The 19,451-nt window shown below is 52.0% G+C and overlaps 10 protein-coding genes across 11 annotated transcripts; 4 read left to right on the top strand and 6 right to left on the bottom strand.

Moving 5' to 3' along the window:
• Window positions 1-250: 250 nt before the first annotated feature.
• Window positions 251-701, top strand: SPO11 (putative meiosis-specific topoisomerase Spo11; the record flags this gene model as incomplete). The annotated part of the gene is made up of 2 exons (XM_046089793.1): window positions 251-258; window positions 290-701. 2 exons carry the CDS (start codon window positions 251-253, stop codon window positions 699-701), a joined length of 420 nt encoding a protein of 139 aa, XP_045945765.1.
• A 329-nt stretch (window positions 702-1,030) lies between these two features.
• Window positions 1,031-1,606, bottom strand: ubc7 (E2 ubiquitin-conjugating protein UBC7; the record flags this gene model as incomplete). The annotated part of the gene is made up of 2 exons (XM_046089794.1): window positions 1,031-1,284; window positions 1,360-1,606. The coding sequence occupies 2 exons, from the start codon at window positions 1,604-1,606 to the stop codon at window positions 1,031-1,033; spliced, it is 501 nt and encodes a 166-aa protein (XP_045945766.1).
• A 301-nt stretch (window positions 1,607-1,907) lies between these two features.
• Window positions 1,908-4,424, bottom strand: LDX57_008072. 2 transcript variants are annotated; one of them, XM_046089795.1, is made up of 3 exons: window positions 3,867-4,424; window positions 3,626-3,797; window positions 1,908-3,568 (listed from the first exon to the last, which is right to left on the bottom strand). In XM_046089795.1, exons 1-3 carry the CDS (start codon window positions 4,208-4,210, stop codon window positions 2,495-2,497), a joined length of 1,590 nt encoding a protein of 529 aa, XP_045945767.1. In that variant the 5' UTR covers window positions 4,211-4,424; the 3' UTR covers window positions 1,908-2,494. The 2 variants fall into 2 exon arrangements, with proteins under 2 accessions (XP_045945767.1, XP_045945768.1); XM_046089796.1 differs by having other exon boundaries at window positions 3,626-4,424.
• A 216-nt stretch (window positions 4,425-4,640) lies between these two features.
• On the bottom strand, window positions 4,641-5,387 carry lcl2. The gene is made up of 2 exons (XM_046089797.1): window positions 5,051-5,387; window positions 4,641-4,978 (listed from the first exon to the last, which is right to left on the bottom strand). The coding sequence occupies exons 1-2, from the start codon at window positions 5,241-5,243 to the stop codon at window positions 4,785-4,787; spliced, it is 387 nt and encodes a 128-aa protein (XP_045945769.1). The 5' UTR covers window positions 5,244-5,387; the 3' UTR covers window positions 4,641-4,784.
• A 3-nt stretch (window positions 5,388-5,390) lies between these two features.
• MRPL2 (mitochondrial 54S ribosomal protein bL27m) lies at window positions 5,391-6,569 on the top strand. The gene has a single exon (XM_046089798.1). It carries the CDS (start codon window positions 5,563-5,565, stop codon window positions 6,376-6,378), a length of 816 nt encoding a protein of 271 aa, XP_045945770.1. The 5' UTR covers window positions 5,391-5,562; the 3' UTR covers window positions 6,379-6,569.
• A 245-nt stretch (window positions 6,570-6,814) lies between these two features.
• Window positions 6,815-11,187, bottom strand: RAD9 (chromatin-binding protein RAD9; the record flags this gene model as incomplete). The annotated part of the gene is made up of 2 exons (XM_046089799.1): window positions 6,815-11,065; window positions 11,128-11,187. The coding sequence occupies 2 exons, from the start codon at window positions 11,185-11,187 to the stop codon at window positions 6,815-6,817; spliced, it is 4,311 nt and encodes a 1,436-aa protein (XP_045945771.1).
• Window positions 11,188-11,523: 336 nt separating this feature from the next.
• Window positions 11,524-12,957, bottom strand: sen2 (tRNA splicing endonuclease subunit SEN2; the record flags this gene model as incomplete). Its single annotated transcript, XM_046089800.1, has 1 exon — window positions 11,524-12,957. One exon carries the CDS (start codon window positions 12,955-12,957, stop codon window positions 11,524-11,526), a length of 1,434 nt encoding a protein of 477 aa, XP_045945772.1.
• Window positions 12,958-13,502: 545 nt separating this feature from the next.
• Window positions 13,503-14,181, top strand: NOP10 (H/ACA ribonucleoprotein complex subunit NOP10; the record flags this gene model as incomplete). The annotated part of the gene is made up of 5 exons (XM_046089801.1): window positions 13,503-13,675; window positions 13,753-13,765; window positions 13,842-13,957; window positions 14,047-14,099; window positions 14,159-14,181. The coding sequence occupies 5 exons, from the start codon at window positions 13,503-13,505 to the stop codon at window positions 14,179-14,181; spliced, it is 378 nt and encodes a 125-aa protein (XP_045945773.1).
• A 374-nt stretch (window positions 14,182-14,555) lies between these two features.
• nob1 (rRNA-binding endoribonuclease) lies at window positions 14,556-15,899 on the bottom strand (the record flags this gene model as incomplete). The annotated part of the gene is made up of 2 exons (XM_046089802.1): window positions 14,556-15,071; window positions 15,129-15,899. 2 exons carry the CDS (start codon window positions 15,897-15,899, stop codon window positions 14,556-14,558), a joined length of 1,287 nt encoding a protein of 428 aa, XP_045945774.1.
• Window positions 15,900-18,733: 2,834 nt separating this feature from the next.
• Window positions 18,734-19,258, top strand: LDX57_008079 (uncharacterized protein; the record flags this gene model as incomplete). Its single annotated transcript, XM_046089803.1, has 1 exon — window positions 18,734-19,258. One exon carries the CDS (start codon window positions 18,734-18,736, stop codon window positions 19,256-19,258), a length of 525 nt encoding a protein of 174 aa, XP_045945775.1.
• Window positions 19,259-19,451: the final 193 nt, after the last annotated feature.

Consider the following 19,451-nt stretch of genomic DNA (forward strand, 5'->3'; position numbering starts at 1 on the left):
CAGCATTGACACTTCAGGTGTCAATTGGGTGCTGATTCTGGAAAAAGAGGTAAATTCCCTAATGAGATATCTGGTCGGTAAACCCAGTTCTCAAAGCCGTCTAGGCCGTCTATCGCCGGTTAGCCAGGAATGACTATCACACCAGAGCAGCGGCCGGAAAAGGGATTCTGATCACAGTAAGACAGACCTCAAATCACCCATTCTCACGGTGGCTATTGAACTAGTCCAAGGGGAAAGGCTATCCGGACCTATGCACGCGTCAGTTTGTCCGGCAGTTGTCAGAAAGTAGACGACTGCTGGACGACCCTCTACGTTTCTATGCCTTGGTTGACAGCGACCCCGACGGCATGGCTATCATGTCAACCTATAAATACGGCCCAATGGCGCATACACGAGAAAATGCAAGACTAAATATTCCATGCTTGCGCTGGTTGGGGCTGCGCACGTCCGATGTCGCGGCAGGCGCCAGCCCACTGGGAGATGATGCACTCATTCAACTGACGCCGAGGGACCGGAAAAAGAGTATCGCCATGCTCTCAAGCAATCCGGTGTGGGCAGCGGATGGGCCCGAGCCTGAATGGCGTGCGGAGTTACAGCAGATGCTTATGCTTAACCTGAAAGCTGAGCTGGAGATCCTTTATGACCGAGACGGTGGAATTGAAGAATGGATTGATCAGAAGATGACCACCGTAGACCAATGAGTCAGGTCCCGAGAAGGCTACCAGGTCTCGAGAGCATCCGTCTTCGTGGGATGTAGTTTATCAGAACCAGTTTAGCTTTAGGCAATGAACGAAAAGAAGTAGATAGAAACCCATCAATGATTCTATCAGCATCAGTTTATCAGCAATGCAGACGAACCACCGAATAATTGAAAGCTTTAGGAACACATGCACCACAAACGCCTATGTCGCATCAATGCACCCAGACCAAAGTTATGCCACGCACCAGGCGATCACACAACGGGCGACCTATATACGGGGGAGGAATACTAGTAAAGGAATCGAAGAAGGTCTCGCTTCCCTCCCAAGCTTTACAATCCCAGACCTTTGCGGACCTCATCGCGAACCTTGCGCTCATACTCGGTCCGTCGCTCTCTCCACATCTTTGCGGCCTCCACATTGGCAGGGCTCTCGTCGTTGGGCTCGGCCAGCATGCTCATGACGGAAATAAGGATCTTCTCGACGCTCTGGATGGGCGACCATCGCTCCGAAGCGTGCTCGTAGTGGTTGGGATCATCGCCGGGAGGGTGCAGGATGGAGATACAGACGGTTCCGTTGGGATACACTAGAAAGATCCATCGTCAGTCAAGATATGCCGCTTTTCCCCTCCCTATCTGCGCAAATTAAGAAAAAAACTCACCATTCGGATGCCAGACACCGCCCCCGAGAAACTTCATCGTCGGTGGACTCAAAGGATAATCCTTGGGGAATTTCAATTCGGCCGCAAACACGCCGCCCTCGAAAGGCGTACCCTCGGGACCCTGGATGAGGGCTTCCCAATGGTACATGTCATCTTCGGTGACGGGACCAGCCGTAATTCCATCGGGGGGATTCGTCGAGAGGTTCTTGTATTCGTGGAAAAGACGTTTCTGCGCGACCGAGGACATGATGAGGAATGTATTCGTCCGGTTTGAGGTGGTGCTGGAAAGACGAGGCGGGGATAATCCGTGCGTAGGTTGGTTGAGCGGTGCGAATGGAATTGAATCGGGGATCAATCGGGGGCGGAGTGGTAGTGGAGTAAAGATAAGAGATGTCTTGAAGATGAGGTTTGAGGGGAGAAAAGTTGGGAAAGGAGAAAGAAGAGGAAAAAGAGGGTTGTTGCCACCGGAGGAAAAGCGGCGTTTGTCAGTCCCGCCGAGGGGGATCGGCCCGACGTCATTTGGGTCTAACCACTATTTACTACATGCTAGTATACAGATCAATGCAATCTCCTTTCACTTTCTACGTCATGGGTATATAAGCCCCTGTTCAAAAGCCAAATGACTTGGATATCTTCTACCCTAAACTGTCTATAATATACACCGTAAGCAGCTCCCGTCAATGTTTCAATGAGCGTAAGCGGACTCCCGCAGGCCAAGGGATCACCGCGGACAAATTAGATGCTGTTGGTGCATAAGCACCTAAAGAGACGCAAGATCTTGATTCGGCTAGAACAGGTTCTGTGTTTCATGCACGGCCGCGGTTTCTTTCGTTGTTAGCAGATAAGGTCCGCACCAAACCAGAGCCCGGGAACGTTTCTTTGTCTTGACATCCAGTTCTTGCACAATATATGGACGCCACTGGCTCAAGACCAAGCCCCTTGCTCTTTGTACTCCTATCCTATGGATGTTGTACGTATAGCCCTGCCCGCGCACCGAGCCACTTTCCATGTCGCAGGTTCTGTCTATTACCGGTGGTGTGACTGGGACCTTCAGATTAGGATTAGGTGAAAGATCTAAAAATTGAGAGGAGAAAATAGGCAAGGCCCAGTATAATTGACCGTGTCTGAACGCCGATTAGAAAAAGTCGTCATCGCCGCCATCGCCCAGGTCGTCGTCGGCCCAAGGATCCTCCTGACCATGGCCCCAAGGATCTTCTTCTTCGGCCCAAACATCTCCGTAGGGACCTGTTTGCCCGGAAGTCGGCGACTGTTGATCCATTGGCGGCGGGTGCTGATCTGGTGAAGCGGATTGGGACTGACCATCCGCCGACATGCCCCTAGATAAGGCATCGTATCCTGCCATGGCTCCTGCGCCTGCAGCTCCAGCCGCCGCACTGTCGGCCATGCCTCCAGCAGCGCCGGCTCTACCCAGCGTCCCTGCGGCGGTCTCCCCTACAGCACCGGCTTCACCAGCGGCTGCGCCCCCGGCCGCACCCCCAGCAGCAGCGTCTCCACCGAATCCAGGGATCCATAGAGGGAAGGAACCAAAGCCGCCAGAGTCACTATGACGACTGAAGTAGTCAAAATCAATACTGACCGCCGTAGCCAACATCACCGCACGCTGGTCGAGAGTCATGCCCGTAACAGCATTGTTTTGTGCAGCTGCTTGTTCAGCGTCGAGGGCTGCCGAGTCCATTCGCAGGGCGTATACACCGGTATCCGTGAAGATCTCCCGAGCAAATCCAGCAAAATTGCGATTGACTGATCCTATTAGGCGGCTATCCGCCGAACGAAGACCGAAGTCCCATGACAAGAAGGGTTCATCAACATAAGCGAATTGGTTGTATTCACCCTGTCCTGGCCCGTTGTGTGTCGATTGTGTAAGCTGCATCTGTTGCGCGCCGGAAAGACCCGACTGTGAAAGGGGCAAACTCTGTGTTTGCATGTCCGTCGCTGGGTCCGGCGAGGCGTGGTAGGTGAAGAGGTTGTATTTCCGCCGTAACGGCGCCCACTGTTGCTGGGCTTCCCCGACCACACGCATTTCATCAAATCCTAGTGGCGAGACTCGAGCATTTGAGGCTTCTGCCGCCTGTGCCAGTGCACCTGGCTGGACCGGTTGAACACTTGTGGAAGAGTTGCTACCGGCTGCAATGTCAAGGGGGTTGTATACTCGGATACGAGAGTTGATCCAGGAAAAAGGACGGTGAAACTGGAATGATCAGAGTTAGAACGGGGATTCTCTCGCAACGGACGGCGGAATACGTACTCGAAGCACTTCATTCTCATGTCTATCGAACACATGCGTCACGAAGCCTCGATGTGTGCGAAACCACTGTCGAGCCATCATGCTTGCCATGCCCTTCTCCTGCTCTGCCATATACCCAATATGGTTTCCGTTTGCATCCATGATCACATACTTGTTGGCTTGTTCAAACCCGCTGTCGCAAGATAACACCAAGAAGTTAGTTTACAGGCTTGATATTGAACGGTAAAGAGACAACACTAACATCATCACATTCATCAACTCCAGCTGTCGCTGGACCACTAGCCCAGAATTGGCCAATATCCCCGTCGCTGGATGAGTCTCCTTGAGCACGGCCTGCGGATCCTCGGGTATATGGACGGGAGAAAGTAGTGAGTTTTGCGATGGGTCGTACTCGGGGTTGGAAGAGCCGGTTTCATTCGTTTCTGCGTTCGCGGGTATTCGCTCTCTTCTAAGCGGTTCTGACCTGCGTATGGAATTGCGAGGGCCGCGAGGACTGATGCGTCCTCTGGTGAAAGAGCTCGAAAGTGCCCGGCCAGGCGCCCGAATCCATCGCGCCGGTGGCTGGCGGAGCGTGGCACTCCACATTACAGATCGTGAACTGAAATTCTCGTTATAAAGTCGTTACCAATTAACTAGGTGACAAGGTAGATGAGTAGGGGATCGGAACGGGGTTGATCAAGACTTGAATGTTAGCAAGAAATAACGCGCAGTGGCGTGCGAAATTATGACGGAGCGGCGGACTTAAGCGGAGATAAAAAGGTTTCCCGCAGAAGCAGCCAGAAAGTACGAAGTCCTCAAGCAGAACATGAACAGCCTTGTTCAACGTGAATCCTACTGAACTGTTCGGGATCAATGGCAACGGCTTGAGAGTGTCGCAAATTTTCTCTTCATCAGCCAACTTGTTCTTGTGGCGGTAAAAACCATCTATATCATCTAAGGTGTAGAGTGTTGATTGGGGCAGTGGTCGACTTCGACAGATTGGTCTACTCTAGTCTTAGGCAGGAATACAATTTAACCCAAAGTGTCTGAGCCGTTATACAATAATCATTTGCTATCCAAACACCACTTGTTTCAGGACGAATCCAAGATAAACATACTCAGTACAACGATGCCCATAAACACTGGTCTCGACGAATTCTCGTAATCGCTCCAGACACAATCACAAAAGTCCCTTCCGAGCCAGCTCGATTTTCCGTGAAGCTTCCCCAAGCTCATATCCGCCTCTCGAGATGCAGACGGCGCTTCCTTCGCCGAGTTCGACCTTCTCTTCGACGTCCGAGTGAGGGCATGGGCAGTGATGCGGGAAATGGACGCACGCAAGAGTTCCAGGGCAGAGATATTTATCACAGGTGGCTGCGCAGGTCCAGGTTAGTCAATTATGAACTTGATGCGACTCGGCTGTACCAGGGCTGTGGGTCACGTTACCTGATTCCCATGAATTCTGATACCGAGAGCTGTCGCTTGGGACATTCTGAGAAGCCTGTTGATGTCCCTGACGACCGCCTCCTCCTCCGCCACCGCCGCCTCCGAACATGTGCTCAAAGAATTGGAATTGGGCGTGGGCCATCGAGGCCAACAGGAGCCAAGCCCCGAGGGTCTTGATCCAGGCTGACAACATCGTCGATGATCGGGGAATGCAGATAATGGCGTGAATAGAGATCCGGGTTCGATGCTCACAGTGCACCCGGGACGACTAACTAGATCCTCAAGTAGCGAGGGAGGAACAGGAAGTGATCGGGATAGTAGAGTAGTATGTAGTATAGATCGCAGGGAAAGTGATAGTTGTCTATACCCGTCGATCCCATCGGCGCCCGCTGCACGTGACGCCGCCAAGGCCATCCGCGCCGAGAAAAAAAGCCGCTTCAACTCGAACTCGCTCCAGCACCGACATTGCGTTCGACTTGCCAACACAACCCCACAAACACACAAGCCCAGCTATGTTACAACCCAGACTGCTGGCCCCGTTCCGGGTGCTGGAGAGGGCAATTGCCCCTTCTCTTCGGGCCGCTCAGCCCATCTCTCGCCCTTCGTCATCCATCCTCCAACCTCGAACCACCTCCGCACCCTCGCCGTTCTCCAAATCTCTCCTCCCTTTGTCTCACGTCCGTCATGCCTCCCACGCGACCCAGGGAGCAGCAAACCGTCACTCCCGTGATCCGGCCGGAAAACGTCTCGGCGCGAAGCGCACCGGCGGCGAATACGTGGTCCCCGGCTGCATCATCTTCCGACAGCGCGGCACGAAATGGTTTGCCGGCGAGAACTGCGCCATTGGCAGAGACCACACCATCTACGCCACCGAGGCGGGCTACGTGCGCTACTACCTCGACCCGGAGCGACACTCGGAGCGGAAGTACATCGGGGTTGTCTTCGAGAAGGACGGAAAACTGCCGACGCCTCGCAACGCCCCGACCCGGCGGAAGTTGAACCGCGTTGCGGTTGCCCGCACGCCAGACGTGCCCGTCGAGCCTCAGTCGGATCTGGTGGCCACGACCGGAGAGGACGGCACCATGGTTGCGAGTGTGCAGGCCGCCGACGCGGCCACCGGAGTCCAGCTGCGTCCGGGATACATGTACCGTCAGGCCAATTGGCAGATTGGTCGCGCGGCCGAGAAGGCTGGCATCACGGCCAAGCCGTACAACCGCAATAACCGATGGATGGCGTGGAGGAAGAGACAGGCTCGGGCGCAGCGTGCGGCTCAGATGAAGAGTCTGAAGAACAAGAAGTCGGCGAAGAAGGGCAAGGGTGGCCGTTAAAGATGATGGATGCATGTCTCAAACTTTTTATCTCCCCACCCCGCGCCTCTTCTACTGTCATCTTAATCTACGACACATGCATTCGATTGCGTCACACAATCACGGAATCCCTCGGTGTTTTGCTTTTTTTGTATTATAGAAAGATATCTGCAATTACCAAGTTGTTCTTCCATGTACACATGCGCCTGAGATGTAGCAAATCTTCAATCTTATTATATTTCAACAACATAATCCGGACAAACTAATGAAGCCACAGGGTATCTATTCCAAATCGCGCCATCGACCTCGAACACAAGAAATCCTTTGCCATCCCATGCACATACACCGTTGATCACAACAACATGACAACATGAACCATTGCTAACCGCGAAATTGAAAGGAGAGTGAGTATCTGAGGCCAGTGCTCAAGTAACAGGACTAGGTCTGGCACTGCATTTCAATCAAACAACTTTCCCAGAATCAGACTCTGACAGACGAACTCATTACCGACTATCTTGACGTTGGTATTCAAACCGGCGCCGTTGCTGCTGATCGACTCCGTAAACTCCGCTCGCTTGCGTTTCTTGGGCTTCTGGGTCGATTGGGTTTTCTGCGAGCCTGACAGAGGAGCTCCAAGGATCGTCGCAATCGCCGATGCCTTTTCATCATTATCGACATAGATCCAGTCCCATTCACATTTGTCCGCGGTACCTCCTTCCTGGTCGAGAACGGTGCGCACGGACTTGACATCTGGGACCCGCTCAACCCGGGAAGCACCCAAGGCATATGTCAGGAACAAATACGCCTTCCTTCGTTCCTCGTCTGCTTTGCCGCGGCCCATGACGATAAGAACAGATTGTCCGTCCAGGAGATTGGGCCGCGCAGAGATAACTTCGGGAAGCCGAGCCTCCGAGGCTGGATAAGGTGTAAGCATCCTTGATTTTGTGGCTCCGTTCAGATAAGACGATTCACCGGCCGGTAGCAGATACAACTGCCAGTCCACAACCCGGCCTTGGGCTACGCAGTCTTCTATCCAGCGGCCCGAAAGACACGGCAGGTTCAGAGCCAACGCTTGCATATATTTTGGGCGTCGAGAATGCCTATCGGCTATCAGACAAGCGAATCCAACATCCTCGGCACCGCGGGTAAGACGTAGGTAGTTTCTGTTCTCTATTGCACCTGGAGCTGGCGATTTTGACGGCGTGGCAAGTGGAGCGTTCGGAGGTAATTCGAACAGCTCATTAAAGCCATCATGCAGGATGCGTCCATCGTTGTCCAGGATCATCTGGGTGATGCGTGATTTCGTATCATTATTGTCGCCATAAGACACAGCGAATACCATCCCTGAGAAGACGCCGTTCGAAAACCGGATGCTGCGAGACAATCGAGTACTTGGGGAGATCGGGGTTGAGTGTCTCTCCGAGGGTGTCTGAAATCTGCTGTCGGACTGGATCGGCACAGAGTTGTAGGAATATGCGCGGTCTTTGAGTTGGTTCCAAAGGATTGTGTCCAAATAGATCCGAGAGATTGGAACCTTGACCACGCTTTCAGGCCCTGTGAGTCCTCCGCTGGGGAGACTTTTCCGTTGCTTTGGTCCCAATATAGCAGTTGCGTGCCCATAAACATCAGTCATTGGCACCGCTCCATTGTTAGCTTCTATAGAAAGTTCATCCGCGCCAAGCTTGTCGGCAAAGCCTCGAATGATGTGCGTGACCTTGGGAACATTAGGCATATCCACTTTGACGGCATCACCAACCCTCAATTCCAAGGTTTTGACAGCACTCATGGGAACTTCAATAGGCGCAGCATCCTCGAACTTCACAAGGTACCTAGTGCTTGAGGTCCCAAATGGTTTACCAAAGCAAGTCGCGGGATAGTAGGCTCGTTTTGATCCACTCCAGGGAGCAAACACCTGATTAACAGCAACTTGAACGAGATCGGCAGACGGTAATTCTATCCTTACTGGCTCGCTTGCAACGTTGTGCTTTGGTTGTTTAAGTAGGGTTTTAGTTGACGGTGTTGTTTGAGGCTGTGCCAAAGGATCCGGACTGGTACTTTGGTGATGGCGGCTTACAGCGGGTTGAACGTCGATATCCTTCGCTGGTTCACGGGATCGCTGTGGTTTCTTTTCTAGAGAGCGCGCGAGTGGCCTAGGGCCTCCAGTTCGTGGTATATGGGCCTTGGGGGGGTCGTCTAGATCCCAAGGGTCCTTTCGCCGAGAAGGTCTCGATCGTTTCTCGAAGACTGTCTCCGGTGCCATTTCTGGTTCTGGTTGTTGCGGCTCTCCCGTTCCAGTCGGTTCAATTTCTTCGAGGCGAGGAAGATAGGAAGTCGGCCGAGGTGTCACCGGGATCAAAGAATCAGATGCACAGATACTTCTGCCATCATTTCTACGGCGTTTCTTTCTGGGTGGTATTGGGGACATATCAATCGCAGACCTAAATTCCCGATCGTCGGCAGAGAGTATGTTGATGTCGACGTCAAAAGGACCTAGTCCAGCCCGAGGTGAAACATCAGCTGCGATTTCGGTCAAAGCCCTGCGCTGCCTCCCGCTCGGACTAGATAGGATTTTAGAATTAAGTCGGCTTTTCAGGGGAGATGAGCTGTCTGGATTTGCGGGCTGAGAATGGGAGATTCTTTCGTGCACAGTCGGGTGAATAGGGGGCAAGTCGTCATCTTCTTGGTCCATCAAATCATTTTGGAGTCGATTGGGGCTTGTTTCTGGGACATCTGTTGCTGGAATCTCATCTCCAAAGCTCCTTGCGTGGTGGACTGGTGTTTCCGCAACGCGAGAGGGCATTGACGACGATTTCTCTCGAGGATCAGAACGCGAACTCTTCTCGAGCCCTCCTGTAGAATTTGGTTCCTTGGTTTGGCCAGGCAGCATGGTGCCATCATGAGCAATAGGATTCCGGGCAAGATGTTCTAAGGACTCGCGAGAAGAGGCCGAGCCAGACCTCCCCCGAGACCGCCTATGTTGATCAAGTTGGAACGAGACCCGGCTTCGCTGAGATGCCGACGGAGGAGAGGACTGTATGCGAGTAGGCTTTTCGGGCGAGCACACTGTATGCTCGGGGCCATACGACCGCGGCATCTGCGAATTCTGGTGTGACGCAGCGTACTGTGTCCACGGTTCTGGATTAGTATTGTTGATCGTCTCATCCTGATCATGCTTAGGAGATTGTTGGGAATCCTCGACCATCATAATTTGTGATGATCTGCCAATACCGCCCATGAGGTTGTCCCGGGTCTCGTCTTGAGACTGTCGCTGGGAGTCGGCAGGCGCGCTGATCGGCTTCCTAGGTCTCGGGGACGGACTTCCATCTAACGATAATACCTGTGAAAGGCGATCATGTGCGTTGGTCGCCGTAGGGCGCGGAGTCGTTGCAGGATCTTCATAATTTTCCTTCTCTTCCTCGTTTGAAGGATTCAGCGCCGGAGTCTTGGACACTGCTTGATGACGCTCTTGCTCATGTTCTGTTTCTTCCTCGCTAGCTTCGTCTGTCGGTAGGGCGCCAATGCCGGTCTGCTGCCTACCCTCTTGAACAGCAGCGGCCGACTGATTGGGTTCCTCGGATGCCTTGCCAGTTGATCTGCCCCGGCGGCTTGGGGGTCTTGCGGGGGCTGTAAGCCCCGAAAACTGAGCTGCAGCCTCCTGGTCAATCATTCGCTGGCGTGCCATACGCTCAACAAAGCTAGGCTCCTTATCAAACTCACCATCACTATGATCCTCCGAATAGACATAATCCGCCGAGCGCGTCAGTCTCTCCCGTAATATCTTCTCGCGTTCTGCTTGCGATTCCTTTACGGTGATGTAGTTCAGCTGAGGCTCTGATGAGTCCCGTGGAAAGGTTGCTGCGATGTGATTCAACGGGGAGGAGAGAGTCGCGGCAAGCGGGTGACCCTGGATTGGAAGATTGGGCGAAGGCCGATCAGACATGGGATCGGAATGCTGGCCACGGACCAGAGGAGAGGACGGTGCCTGAGTCGCTCTGAAAACCTGACTTAAGGCCATGATACCACCGCTGGACCCGACATCCGAGGCAAGTGGATTGCGGGAGACGGTAGGAGAACCCGTATTCAAGCCGTCGGTCTCGCTGCGCTTCACCACCGTCGCGGGAGTCTTGGACACAAAGCGCTGGGATTCGGGGAAGAAACTCGGCTGGTAATGCATGGGGGATGATTCGCCCAATTTGAAGCTACTCTGGTCCTCGTTCTCGTCGGCATTGGCCGTGTCGGTGTTGATGTGGTCGAACCCCGCTAGCAGATCTATGTGACCACTATCACCCTCATACATGGTTGCCAGCGTTGCCCGATCCGCCAAACTATTATCCGTCTCATTGCGGGCGGCAGCCTCCTGGTTCTGTTTGATGAGGTCGTCATACACCGATTGAGAGATGACCTGAGTGTCGGAAGGCACCGTTTCCGCAGAACTCATTTTCACTGGTTGTTGCAAGGGCACACGATTTTGATCGACTGGTCGGTTGTCGTTTTTCAATGCTACCGTATCATGCTGTCGTTGTCGTTCTCCCGAGGGCGACAGGGAGGACCGGGACCGATGCGACGGTGATAAATTCCGAGGGCTATGCGGCGCTGCGAGCGACACCGAATCGTCGAGATTTCGTGAAGACGGAGGATCACGGGTCTCGGAGAGAGAAATTTCGACAGGTTCGAGCTGCTGGGGGGAGAGTTGGGAATGAGGAAATTCCTAGAGCGAGAGAGATCGACATGAGAACGCCACCAGAAACCGACCAGGATCAATCAACTTACCTGCCCCAGCGCGACGCGTTGCAGGTTGGCAATGTCCAGACTGTCCTGTTGGGTCTCCATTTTCCCTTGCCTTTCCTTCTTTTTCATTTTTCCTTTTTCTGGTCTCTTCTATCCATCAATGCTCCCTCACCAACCATGTCTGGAATTCATGATCCCGGCAGCGATGAATCCAGCGGAAAAGAGGGCGTCAGTGGCCGTCATGAACCAACGCGAGGAACGCGTCCGCCACGTGACCATGTAATATTGCCCGGTCGGTTTTAGCGTCGACGAGCAACGCAAGAGAATTAATGAGTTGAATGGTTACATATTGTTACATGGCCTAGACAGTCCGACATATTATGTACAGAATGAAAAATCATCACTAAGATAATAATAGCACCACCGGCGACTCCGTACCTAGTCTCGTGTCCGATTCGGCACCCATCGTCGAATCGTCATTTCTCGCACTTGATACCGGCCAAGGAGGGCTCCAATATCCCCCTCTGAAGCTGCCGTCGGATCATCCGAAGCGGGAGGTGGGATGTCGACGTAGCAAACCATCAAGGTCTTCTTCACCTGCGCCTGGACCCGGTTGACGCAATGGAACCACCACCAGCTACGGGCCTGTTTCTGGGCACACTGCGCTTGCCGCTCTTCAGTTGCGGACCAGTAGGGGTCCTCGTAGGACGGAAGAACCACAACTGCGTATTCAGCATGCGAGAAAACGGGTCCCCGGTTGTAAAGGATGTAGTCAACTCCGAACTTCACGCCGGAGCGTACGACCCATCCGAGAGAGCGGAAGTGGTGATACACAACGTACGAGACCATAAACGGGTCGTCGGGGTGCAAGTCCGTGGATGGATTGCGCGTGGGGAAGTACGAGTGCTGACAGAACGTTGAAAGGAGAGCGGTGGAGGATAGTGCGCGATTCTGCTTCCGATCAAAGACCTGGAGAGCACCCAGTCCATACACCAAAAAGAAAGCCTCCTCATTAGATAGCTGAAGGTGTTCTTCATTTTCCAACACAGGCTCCTCGCCGGCATCTTGTTCCGGAGGGCTTGAGTCCGGTAGGTGCAAGATAGAATCTGAGGCAAATTCCTTTGCTTGAACTACCGGGGAAAACCGCACGGCCTTCTTTCCGGGAGAGCCACCCTCTTCGCTCTGTGCTACCGCCTGCCGTGTCTCCTGAATTCGGGCTTCTTTAGCCTTTCGCAAAGAGTACTTTTCGGTGGTGGGGGCAGCGCCAGTAGTAACACCATCAGCGGCTGCTGGCATAGTAGACTGATCGGCCGGCATGACGCCGGTCTCTCGCGCAAGCGCCTCTACTTTCAATCTCTCCTCGATGGCGACTCTCTCCATCCGAGCTCGCTCCAGTTTCAATTCACGACGCTCGGATCTTCGCTGTCGGGTCGCCTCTTCACTAGTAACCCCTCCGAGCAGCCCCCTCCTCTTCTTCTCCCGTTCTAACCAGCTCGGTTCACTTCGACTCAAAGTGCCCTTGCCGAAGAAACCCATTTCCCACAGCGCCCGGATGGCCTTCTCGTCTGTCACGTGCACCGACGAAGTATTGGAGTCGAAGTAGGCGGGATATACTTCATGATGCGGGGGAGACACAAAGTACGTCAGATACGACAGGAGCACGCTGACAATGGACAGAGGATTGTGGGGGATCAGAGGAGGGAGCGGGTGAACGCTGACGGGTAGGGGGAAACGGTGTATGTGTTTGTAGTTGGGTCTGGGTGGCCGCGGACGGCGAGCAGGTCGTGCATTGTTTCGCGAGGAATCCGGCGTGGCAGCCCCGGCCGCAGCCTCAGGACCGGAGCTTGTTGTAGAGTTGGGCTTGGAAGCCATGAGAAACTAGTGGATCTTAAGGGAGAGGAGACAGTAAAAGGTTATAATGGAATTGATATGCAAGGTCTACTATCAAGCGAAGAGTCAGCCGCGGAACTCTTCGTTACGAATCATCCATGCAATGCAAAGTGGGTTGAATTCAATGCTCCTCAGATACCGTTGTAGTCAAATACACACCATCATCGACAATAGCTAGAAATCAAGGTGCCATTGCCTAGGTTTGGGTATAGTTTGGTAGTCATCACCGGAGATTGAATGCAAGCACTTCACAAGCTTAGGAAAGCTGCTGATGCTTACCAGAAAATCTTTGTTTCTGGAGGGGGATCCAACAGGTCTAGTGAAAGACCAGGAGTGATTGAGGTTAAATACAATTGGCAATCCGTCAAGAATACTCCAACCGCATCATGTTGGAATCCGACCGGGGATGCTCATCATTATGATCCCGAGACCTTCGGATTGTTCTAAGGTTGATTTGTGGTGTTGCAGGGAAGAGAAGAAAGAAGAAAAAAATCGCTCGCTTGGGCAGCCTTAAAAGTTGTTCGCGGATGACTCAGCTTGGCTACTTGCTCGGGTGGTCTGTGCACGGCGGGTTTCCAGCAGCAAAGAAAAAAAAATCCACCCAAAACCTCCGGACGAGAATTGCGGCACGACTTGGACGACCTGAATCTCTCCCCATCATTCTAATCCACCCGTTAGTCTGTTCAAGAACACACTTCAAGTAAGTTTTCATCCGAGGATGATGCGATGACCACACATGGATCTACAGATTTCTGACTTCGTGTGCTTCTAATATAGGATGCATCTTATGGTATGTCGACCCATTGCGCTCGGCGTTCGATTGCGCAAATCCTGAATCCTACAACCGCTAAACCTATATCCGATAGTACTCGCTTGATGCCGAAGGCAAGAGGGTCTACACCCTGAAGAAGGTCGATACCCAGGGCCGCGTCACGAAGTCGGCTCACCCTGCCCGATTCTCTCCCGATGACAAGTACTCTCGGTTCGTCGACCCTTATGGTGAAGCGAAGGATTAGAAATACGATCGCTTGAAGGAAACGGCTGGCTAACCAGGGTATCGCATCGATATAGGCACCGTGTCACTCTCAAGAAGAGATATGGTCTGCTTCTGACCCAGCAGCCCGGTATGAAGAAGTGTTGCTTCCGTTGTGGAGTCGTACGTCAAGCTAACACATGATCACAGACAAGGAGGTCGCTGCGTTGTAATTTGTCGAAGGGTGGACTATTTGAAATTCGACGGGCAAAAGGTGTTTTGACATTTCGATTCATTTAAATGGCGAATGGTGTTAATGTGTGAACTAAGCGAAAAGAGATCTCTCCGAGACCTTTCGATTTCTGATATACTGGTTGGGAAAAGCCCAGCGGCCATATTTTAGAGGAAATTCGCTTTTGATCTATATCCTTATATATGCCTATGTGCTCTATGAATCCATCGAAATCAATCCCTTATCGTAAACCCATCATAAACCCACATGGGCATCATTAAACATCAGGAAAGATACTTTTTTTGGGCCAAACGCCGTTCCAGTGTCGATGCAAAAGAGGAAAAATGAGAGAAAGAAGGTCATAAATGGGTGCCTTTACCGCTTTCTTGAGTTCACATTTCGGCCGGCGCCCACCTTGATGCGACCTCCCTGCCTGCTTCGTTCTCCGGTCAGAATAGCTGGGAGATAATCCTCGTCCATCAGATCCCGCTCTTTGCGCAGTCTTCGGTTCTCCTCTGCCGTGGCCCTTGTGTATTCTTTCTGGTCCTCGGCCAAGATAAGTTCTGTTCCCCAGCCGCCTTTACCACCGCCACCTTTCCATTTTCCATTGGAACTTCCGTGAACGGGCTTGGGGACACTGAATTTGTTGCCCCGGTTGTTCCACTGCATGTTCTTCTTCAGGTGCATCGTAAACTGTCCATTGGAATTCGTGGTGCAAGAGACACGGGTAAGGGTGTCCTTTCCGCAGCGAGGACAGAATTGTTTGCTCATGTCTTTGGTGGTAAGGAAACAAGCGTGGCAGCGTTTGATGAACGATTTGAGGTGTCTGATTCTTTGCAAGGTGGTTGTCGAAAGCAGGTTCAAGTTCATCTGGAGCAAGACGTTTTGGCACTGGAGTTTCCTATCAGTTCGCGGTTCTCATATCATCCTAAAGGAAGTGATACTTACCGCAAAATCAGTTGTCATGGTTGCGACCTGCATCACCTTGGGCTCTGGGGTTGCCGAGGAGCTTCCTTCATCGCGAGCCTGTCGCTTCTTGAAATTCGAAGGTGTAATCCATTCTCCGCCATCCGATTCGTCGTCAGCAGCATCGGCTTCCTCTTCTTGCTCTTCTTCGAGCGCCTGAGCCGCCGAGGGATCGACGGGTGCATCCTCCTTCGCCGTCTCTGTGGCAGCGGCAGGAGTTTCTGTTTGCGACTCCTCGTTACCACCCTCTAGCGAAGTCTTCTTGAGGTCCTCGGCCACGGTATCCATCTCAGGGGCGGAGGAATTGATCTCAGCTGACTCGGGCTCGCCTTCGGTCTTCTGTTCTTCCTCCTTCACGGGGGGCTTGCCATTCACCTGTTTCTGACCGGGAACACTCCGTAGTCGCCAGTCGCCGCCATTGCGCTCGCACTCCAGCTCATAGGCCAGCGCCAGGACCTCGATATCGGTTTTACTCAGCACGGAGCGGTCACCAGTTTTGCGGGCAAATTCGCTCAAGATCGCCACGCTCTTCGGAGAGGGGGATCGCTGCTTCAAGAATGGTAGGTAGAGGGTTTCCACTCGAGCGCGAGCATCGGGATCACGGATTTCGGCGACCACAGACGGAGTGATGAGGAGTTCCTCGCTTTGTGCGAGTAGGGTGGATAGCGGCGGGGTATTTTTGAGGATGGGGCCGGCGTCAAGCACGATGGTGTGGACGGATTTAGGCGGCGTGGTGGTGGTCGAGTCCGCCATGATGGATATGACTTGCTCTCCGGTCGCTTTACTAGAATTATACCAAGCAGAGAACAAGCCAGATGACGCACGTGTGGGGTAGTGGGAGGAAGAAAGTGAGGTGATTCAAATTGTGATGCGTCCCGATTTTCGAGGGGAATTTTTTGGGTGATCCGTGCGTCGTCCTTATCTTAGCGTCGGCTTATCGGAGGACCTTTGCGGCCTTCGATTCTCATCTCTCAACTCTCCAGTCTGGACTCTGCACCAAAAGTATAAGTCTTCAGGTCAATCAGACAGGTCGTTGTCTCCTTCTCCGAGGGGGCTCAACCGTCGCGTCATGCACATGGCATTTCCCGGTTCTACCACCACGCATGTCTGATCTATCATCGGAACCTCCTTCCTGCTCATCAACGTACATATATATCAGTCATATAGAGTGCCTGTGCGTGACAATGAAACGATCGCGTGGATTCTGAATCCGAAATTCTGGTACTTTTCGGAAAGAGACCGTTAGATTGCATGATTCGCCTGAACTTAATGAATAGAAACAGCTCATTATCATCCTCTTGAAAGGGACCGAGGCTATGTTTACAAGTATACCGTTGTAACCACTGCAATCCTACAGCTACTAGTATTTGCAAGCAGAGAAACGAGTAGAGTCAAGTATTGCCTTACTACTAGTATGACACTGAAGGCACCTGTTAGGCAACATCGGATTGTGGGACATATATAACTCATCTTCAAGGACTTAGAATAGCGGAGAGATGTCTCTCCCAGAAGCTCGGCGGTAGCCTGCATTCTCAATGTGCCCATACACCATATACGCGATCTACAGGATACACTTTCCCTAGAACAAAGTCAACCAGCTAATTATATACTTTGCCAACTGTAGATCATGAATCCTTGACATTCAATAAAAGCTTATGAAGGACAGCGAGAGAAGACATTCCCAGCCAGTACACCTATATTCCTACAACAGTAACTGAAATTAATACTAGATCGATGCATTCCTGTACTTTTTTTGAACACAAATCAGTCTCTACTCCACTCCGTACCCCATGCTATAACTCAAATATTCTCTAGCTCTATACTTTCATTCCTCGCTAAATGATAATGCTGAGTGAAGTCCCTGGAGTGACACGTAACATTCACAAATCATTACAATTTCCATCACTTCGCTGCGAGTTAAGAAGACGGTGCATTCTGGATATACATCCATTCTGCCTGCGGAGGTAGCGGACACAATGCACGTTGTGCATCCTCAACCAAGGGCAAACCCTGCAATCCATAATCCAAGACTCTTCACACAAGATGCTTGAACCAGTCATTAATCTGGGACCAGAATCCCCGGCGTGGCAAGGGCAAACCAGCATCCATGCTATCGCCGAGTCAACCGGGGAGGGCCGCGGTCGCAGACTCGCATTGACAGCAAAAGTACATGCATGCACCGTACATGAAGATGTGGATCGACAGGAGGATTTTTAATCCAGTCAAGTTAGCATGTGCAGATGTGCTGAAGAGTGATGGGAATAGCAAACAAATGTGTGCTTGCTCTTGTTTGCCCTTCCTGCAAGCACATGATTTAATTAGGGCTACGAGATAGGGGAGGTGGCACAAACAAACTTGTCGGTCAAGGACACCATATCATGGACAGTCTGTTCACATCCAGTAGTGGCAGGAGCGATTCCTGACTAGTCAATCGAAGACTCTCCTCACTGTATGATGAATCTTCAGGCTGAAGACCAGGAAGAGGGGAATTGTCTCTTGTGAACTGGGTGAACACACCCCCACCAACTTTAATGAGCTGGTTTCACCTTCGTCTCCGATAGAAGAAGGTAAATTATGTAGACTCATCTGCCCTGTATGGAGTACTCCGTATAGTACAATTGACAGAGAGTAAGGTGTTCTGCACAATTTTATGAACTCGAAGTACAGGTCACATGGGTGGCCAAGGCGCTTCCTTTTTGGACTCCTCCCTTTTTCTTATGAATCTCATTCATGGCAGAGTTGCATTCCATTGTCCTATACGAGATGATCACGGCTGTGTAGATCATAATAGAGCACCGGGCCCTGCTTAGAGCTCATCAGCTTCCAAGTTCTGAGATTATCAGAGCCAGCCAAGAGAGAATGAGCTAAGTAATCTCTGCTTCTTAGCGCCCTCTTGAACCCAAGAGCGCAATTTACCACCTCTCTGACCGACACTTGCTCAGATGGTGCTAAATACTGGCAGAAACACCTGGCGTGATAAGAGCATGAGCTATATATCCTAAGAGCATGGATTGTGCGACCTAAACTACGGTGTACAGTAATAGTCGAAAAGCCAGCAGCGAGAAGCTACTAGCAACGCGCTCGCCTCCCCGTGCATTTCCAATCGATCTGATCTCTGGGAGACTTGAATCGAGCAAACAGAAATAACACGAGAGACTAGTGCTCCTCGAGGGTTACACAACGATGCCACCCCGTCTTTCCCCCTTCCTCCCAGCCCATCATCATGTCAGATCTAGTGGACAGCTGACATCCCATAGATAGTCTCTATGCACTCGATTAAGTAGAGACTATCGAAACGGTAAAAGGCCAAAGCTGCGATCGCCACCATTGTCAATCGGATGCCGGGGTGGGAACGCTATTAACCACAGTGGCGGACTTTGTGCCACCATCTCAAGGCTTGGGATCAGGAACCTATAATTAAGTCTAAATTGTCGATAGAACCGACATTTATTGGCCTTCGAATATCTGGGGGAAACACCCCAAAGCGAATACAACATCATTAGGCTTTTCGAAGAAGCAATAATTTCTCTGGGCGGATCTAAATTTGATCGTCCCGGGATTGAAGCGAGACATTTGGAGCAAATGTGATGTATCAACTTTCGCCTGAATGGACCGGGCCCACTTCGACCGGACGTTTTTTTGCCCCTCTTTCTGTCTCCCCATATCTCTTTCTCTCCTCTTTGTGCGCGAGAATAGAAACTGATCTGGTGGATTTGGAGTGGAGCAACAGGTGGAAGCTGTCATCCGGCTGTACGGTACTTTGCATCCCCTGCATGTCCGTTATCCAATGTGGCTCGCTATCACCCCCGGAGGAAAAGAAACTCGACACATCGCATCTTTCCCACAAACTGATCCTTTTGGAAGGCCGGAATGGTTCTGCTGAGATGCCGACACAAAAACAAAAGCACCAACAAACGTCATCGCCCGCTCGAGAGGAGAAAAGGGGAGAAGAGAAGCTGGAAGAAGGGAAACCTAGGTATACCCTGTATCCCTTGCTCGAAGGGATGCCCTGTAGGGTAATTGAAGCAATTCAGACTTCAATCACTCTGCGAAGAAGGAAGAGAGACCCCTTTCCAGGAGAGGAGGTGGCAGCAGGGGCCCGTTGTTGGTGACTCGGAAATGATCCCTGCTGCAGCACTTGGAAAATCGAATGATTGAGTCACTGACAAGCTCGGCTCCAGTTCCCCCCCTGTCTCTTTGCTTGACTAGGTCATGCACATGTTTGGGCCCTCACTAATCTCACCAGCCAGCTAACACAGGCAGAAAAGTCTAGGGTAAAAAGGGGTTTAATCCCCTTCCTTCCCT

The sequence above is a fragment of the Aspergillus melleus genome (genome assembly GCF_016097325.1).
Source record: "Aspergillus melleus strain CBS 546.65 chromosome Unknown contig4, whole genome shotgun sequence".
Taxonomy (NCBI): domain Eukaryota; kingdom Fungi; phylum Ascomycota; class Eurotiomycetes; order Eurotiales; family Aspergillaceae; genus Aspergillus; species Aspergillus melleus.

What these genes read in the sequence shown, in the direction of transcription:
- LDX57_008072 (XM_046089795.1), bottom strand. Translation starts at nt 4,210, where the DNA reads ATGTGGAGTGCCACGCTCCGCCAGCCACCGGCGCGATGGATTCGGGCG. An exon ending in GAGTTGATGAATGTGATGAT is followed by an intron (nt 3,798 to 3,866) that starts GTTAGTGTTGTC and finishes ATCTTGCGACAG; the next exon opens with CGGGTTTGAACAAGCCAACA. An exon ending in ATGAGAATGAAGTGCTTCGA is followed by an intron (nt 3,569 to 3,625) that starts GTACGTATTCCG and finishes TGATCATTCCAG; the next exon opens with TTTCACCGTCCTTTTTCCTG.
- lcl2 (XM_046089797.1), bottom strand. Translation starts at nt 5,243, where the DNA reads ATGTTGTCAGCCTGGATCAAGACCCTCGGGGCTTGGCTCCTGTTGGCC. An exon ending in TCAGAATTCATGGGAATCAG is followed by an intron (nt 4,979 to 5,050) that starts GTAACGTGACCC and finishes GGACCTGCGCAG; the next exon opens with CCACCTGTGATAAATATCTC.
- MRPL2 (XM_046089798.1), top strand. Translation starts at nt 5,563, where the DNA reads ATGTTACAACCCAGACTGCTGGCCCCGTTCCGGGTGCTGGAGAGGGCA.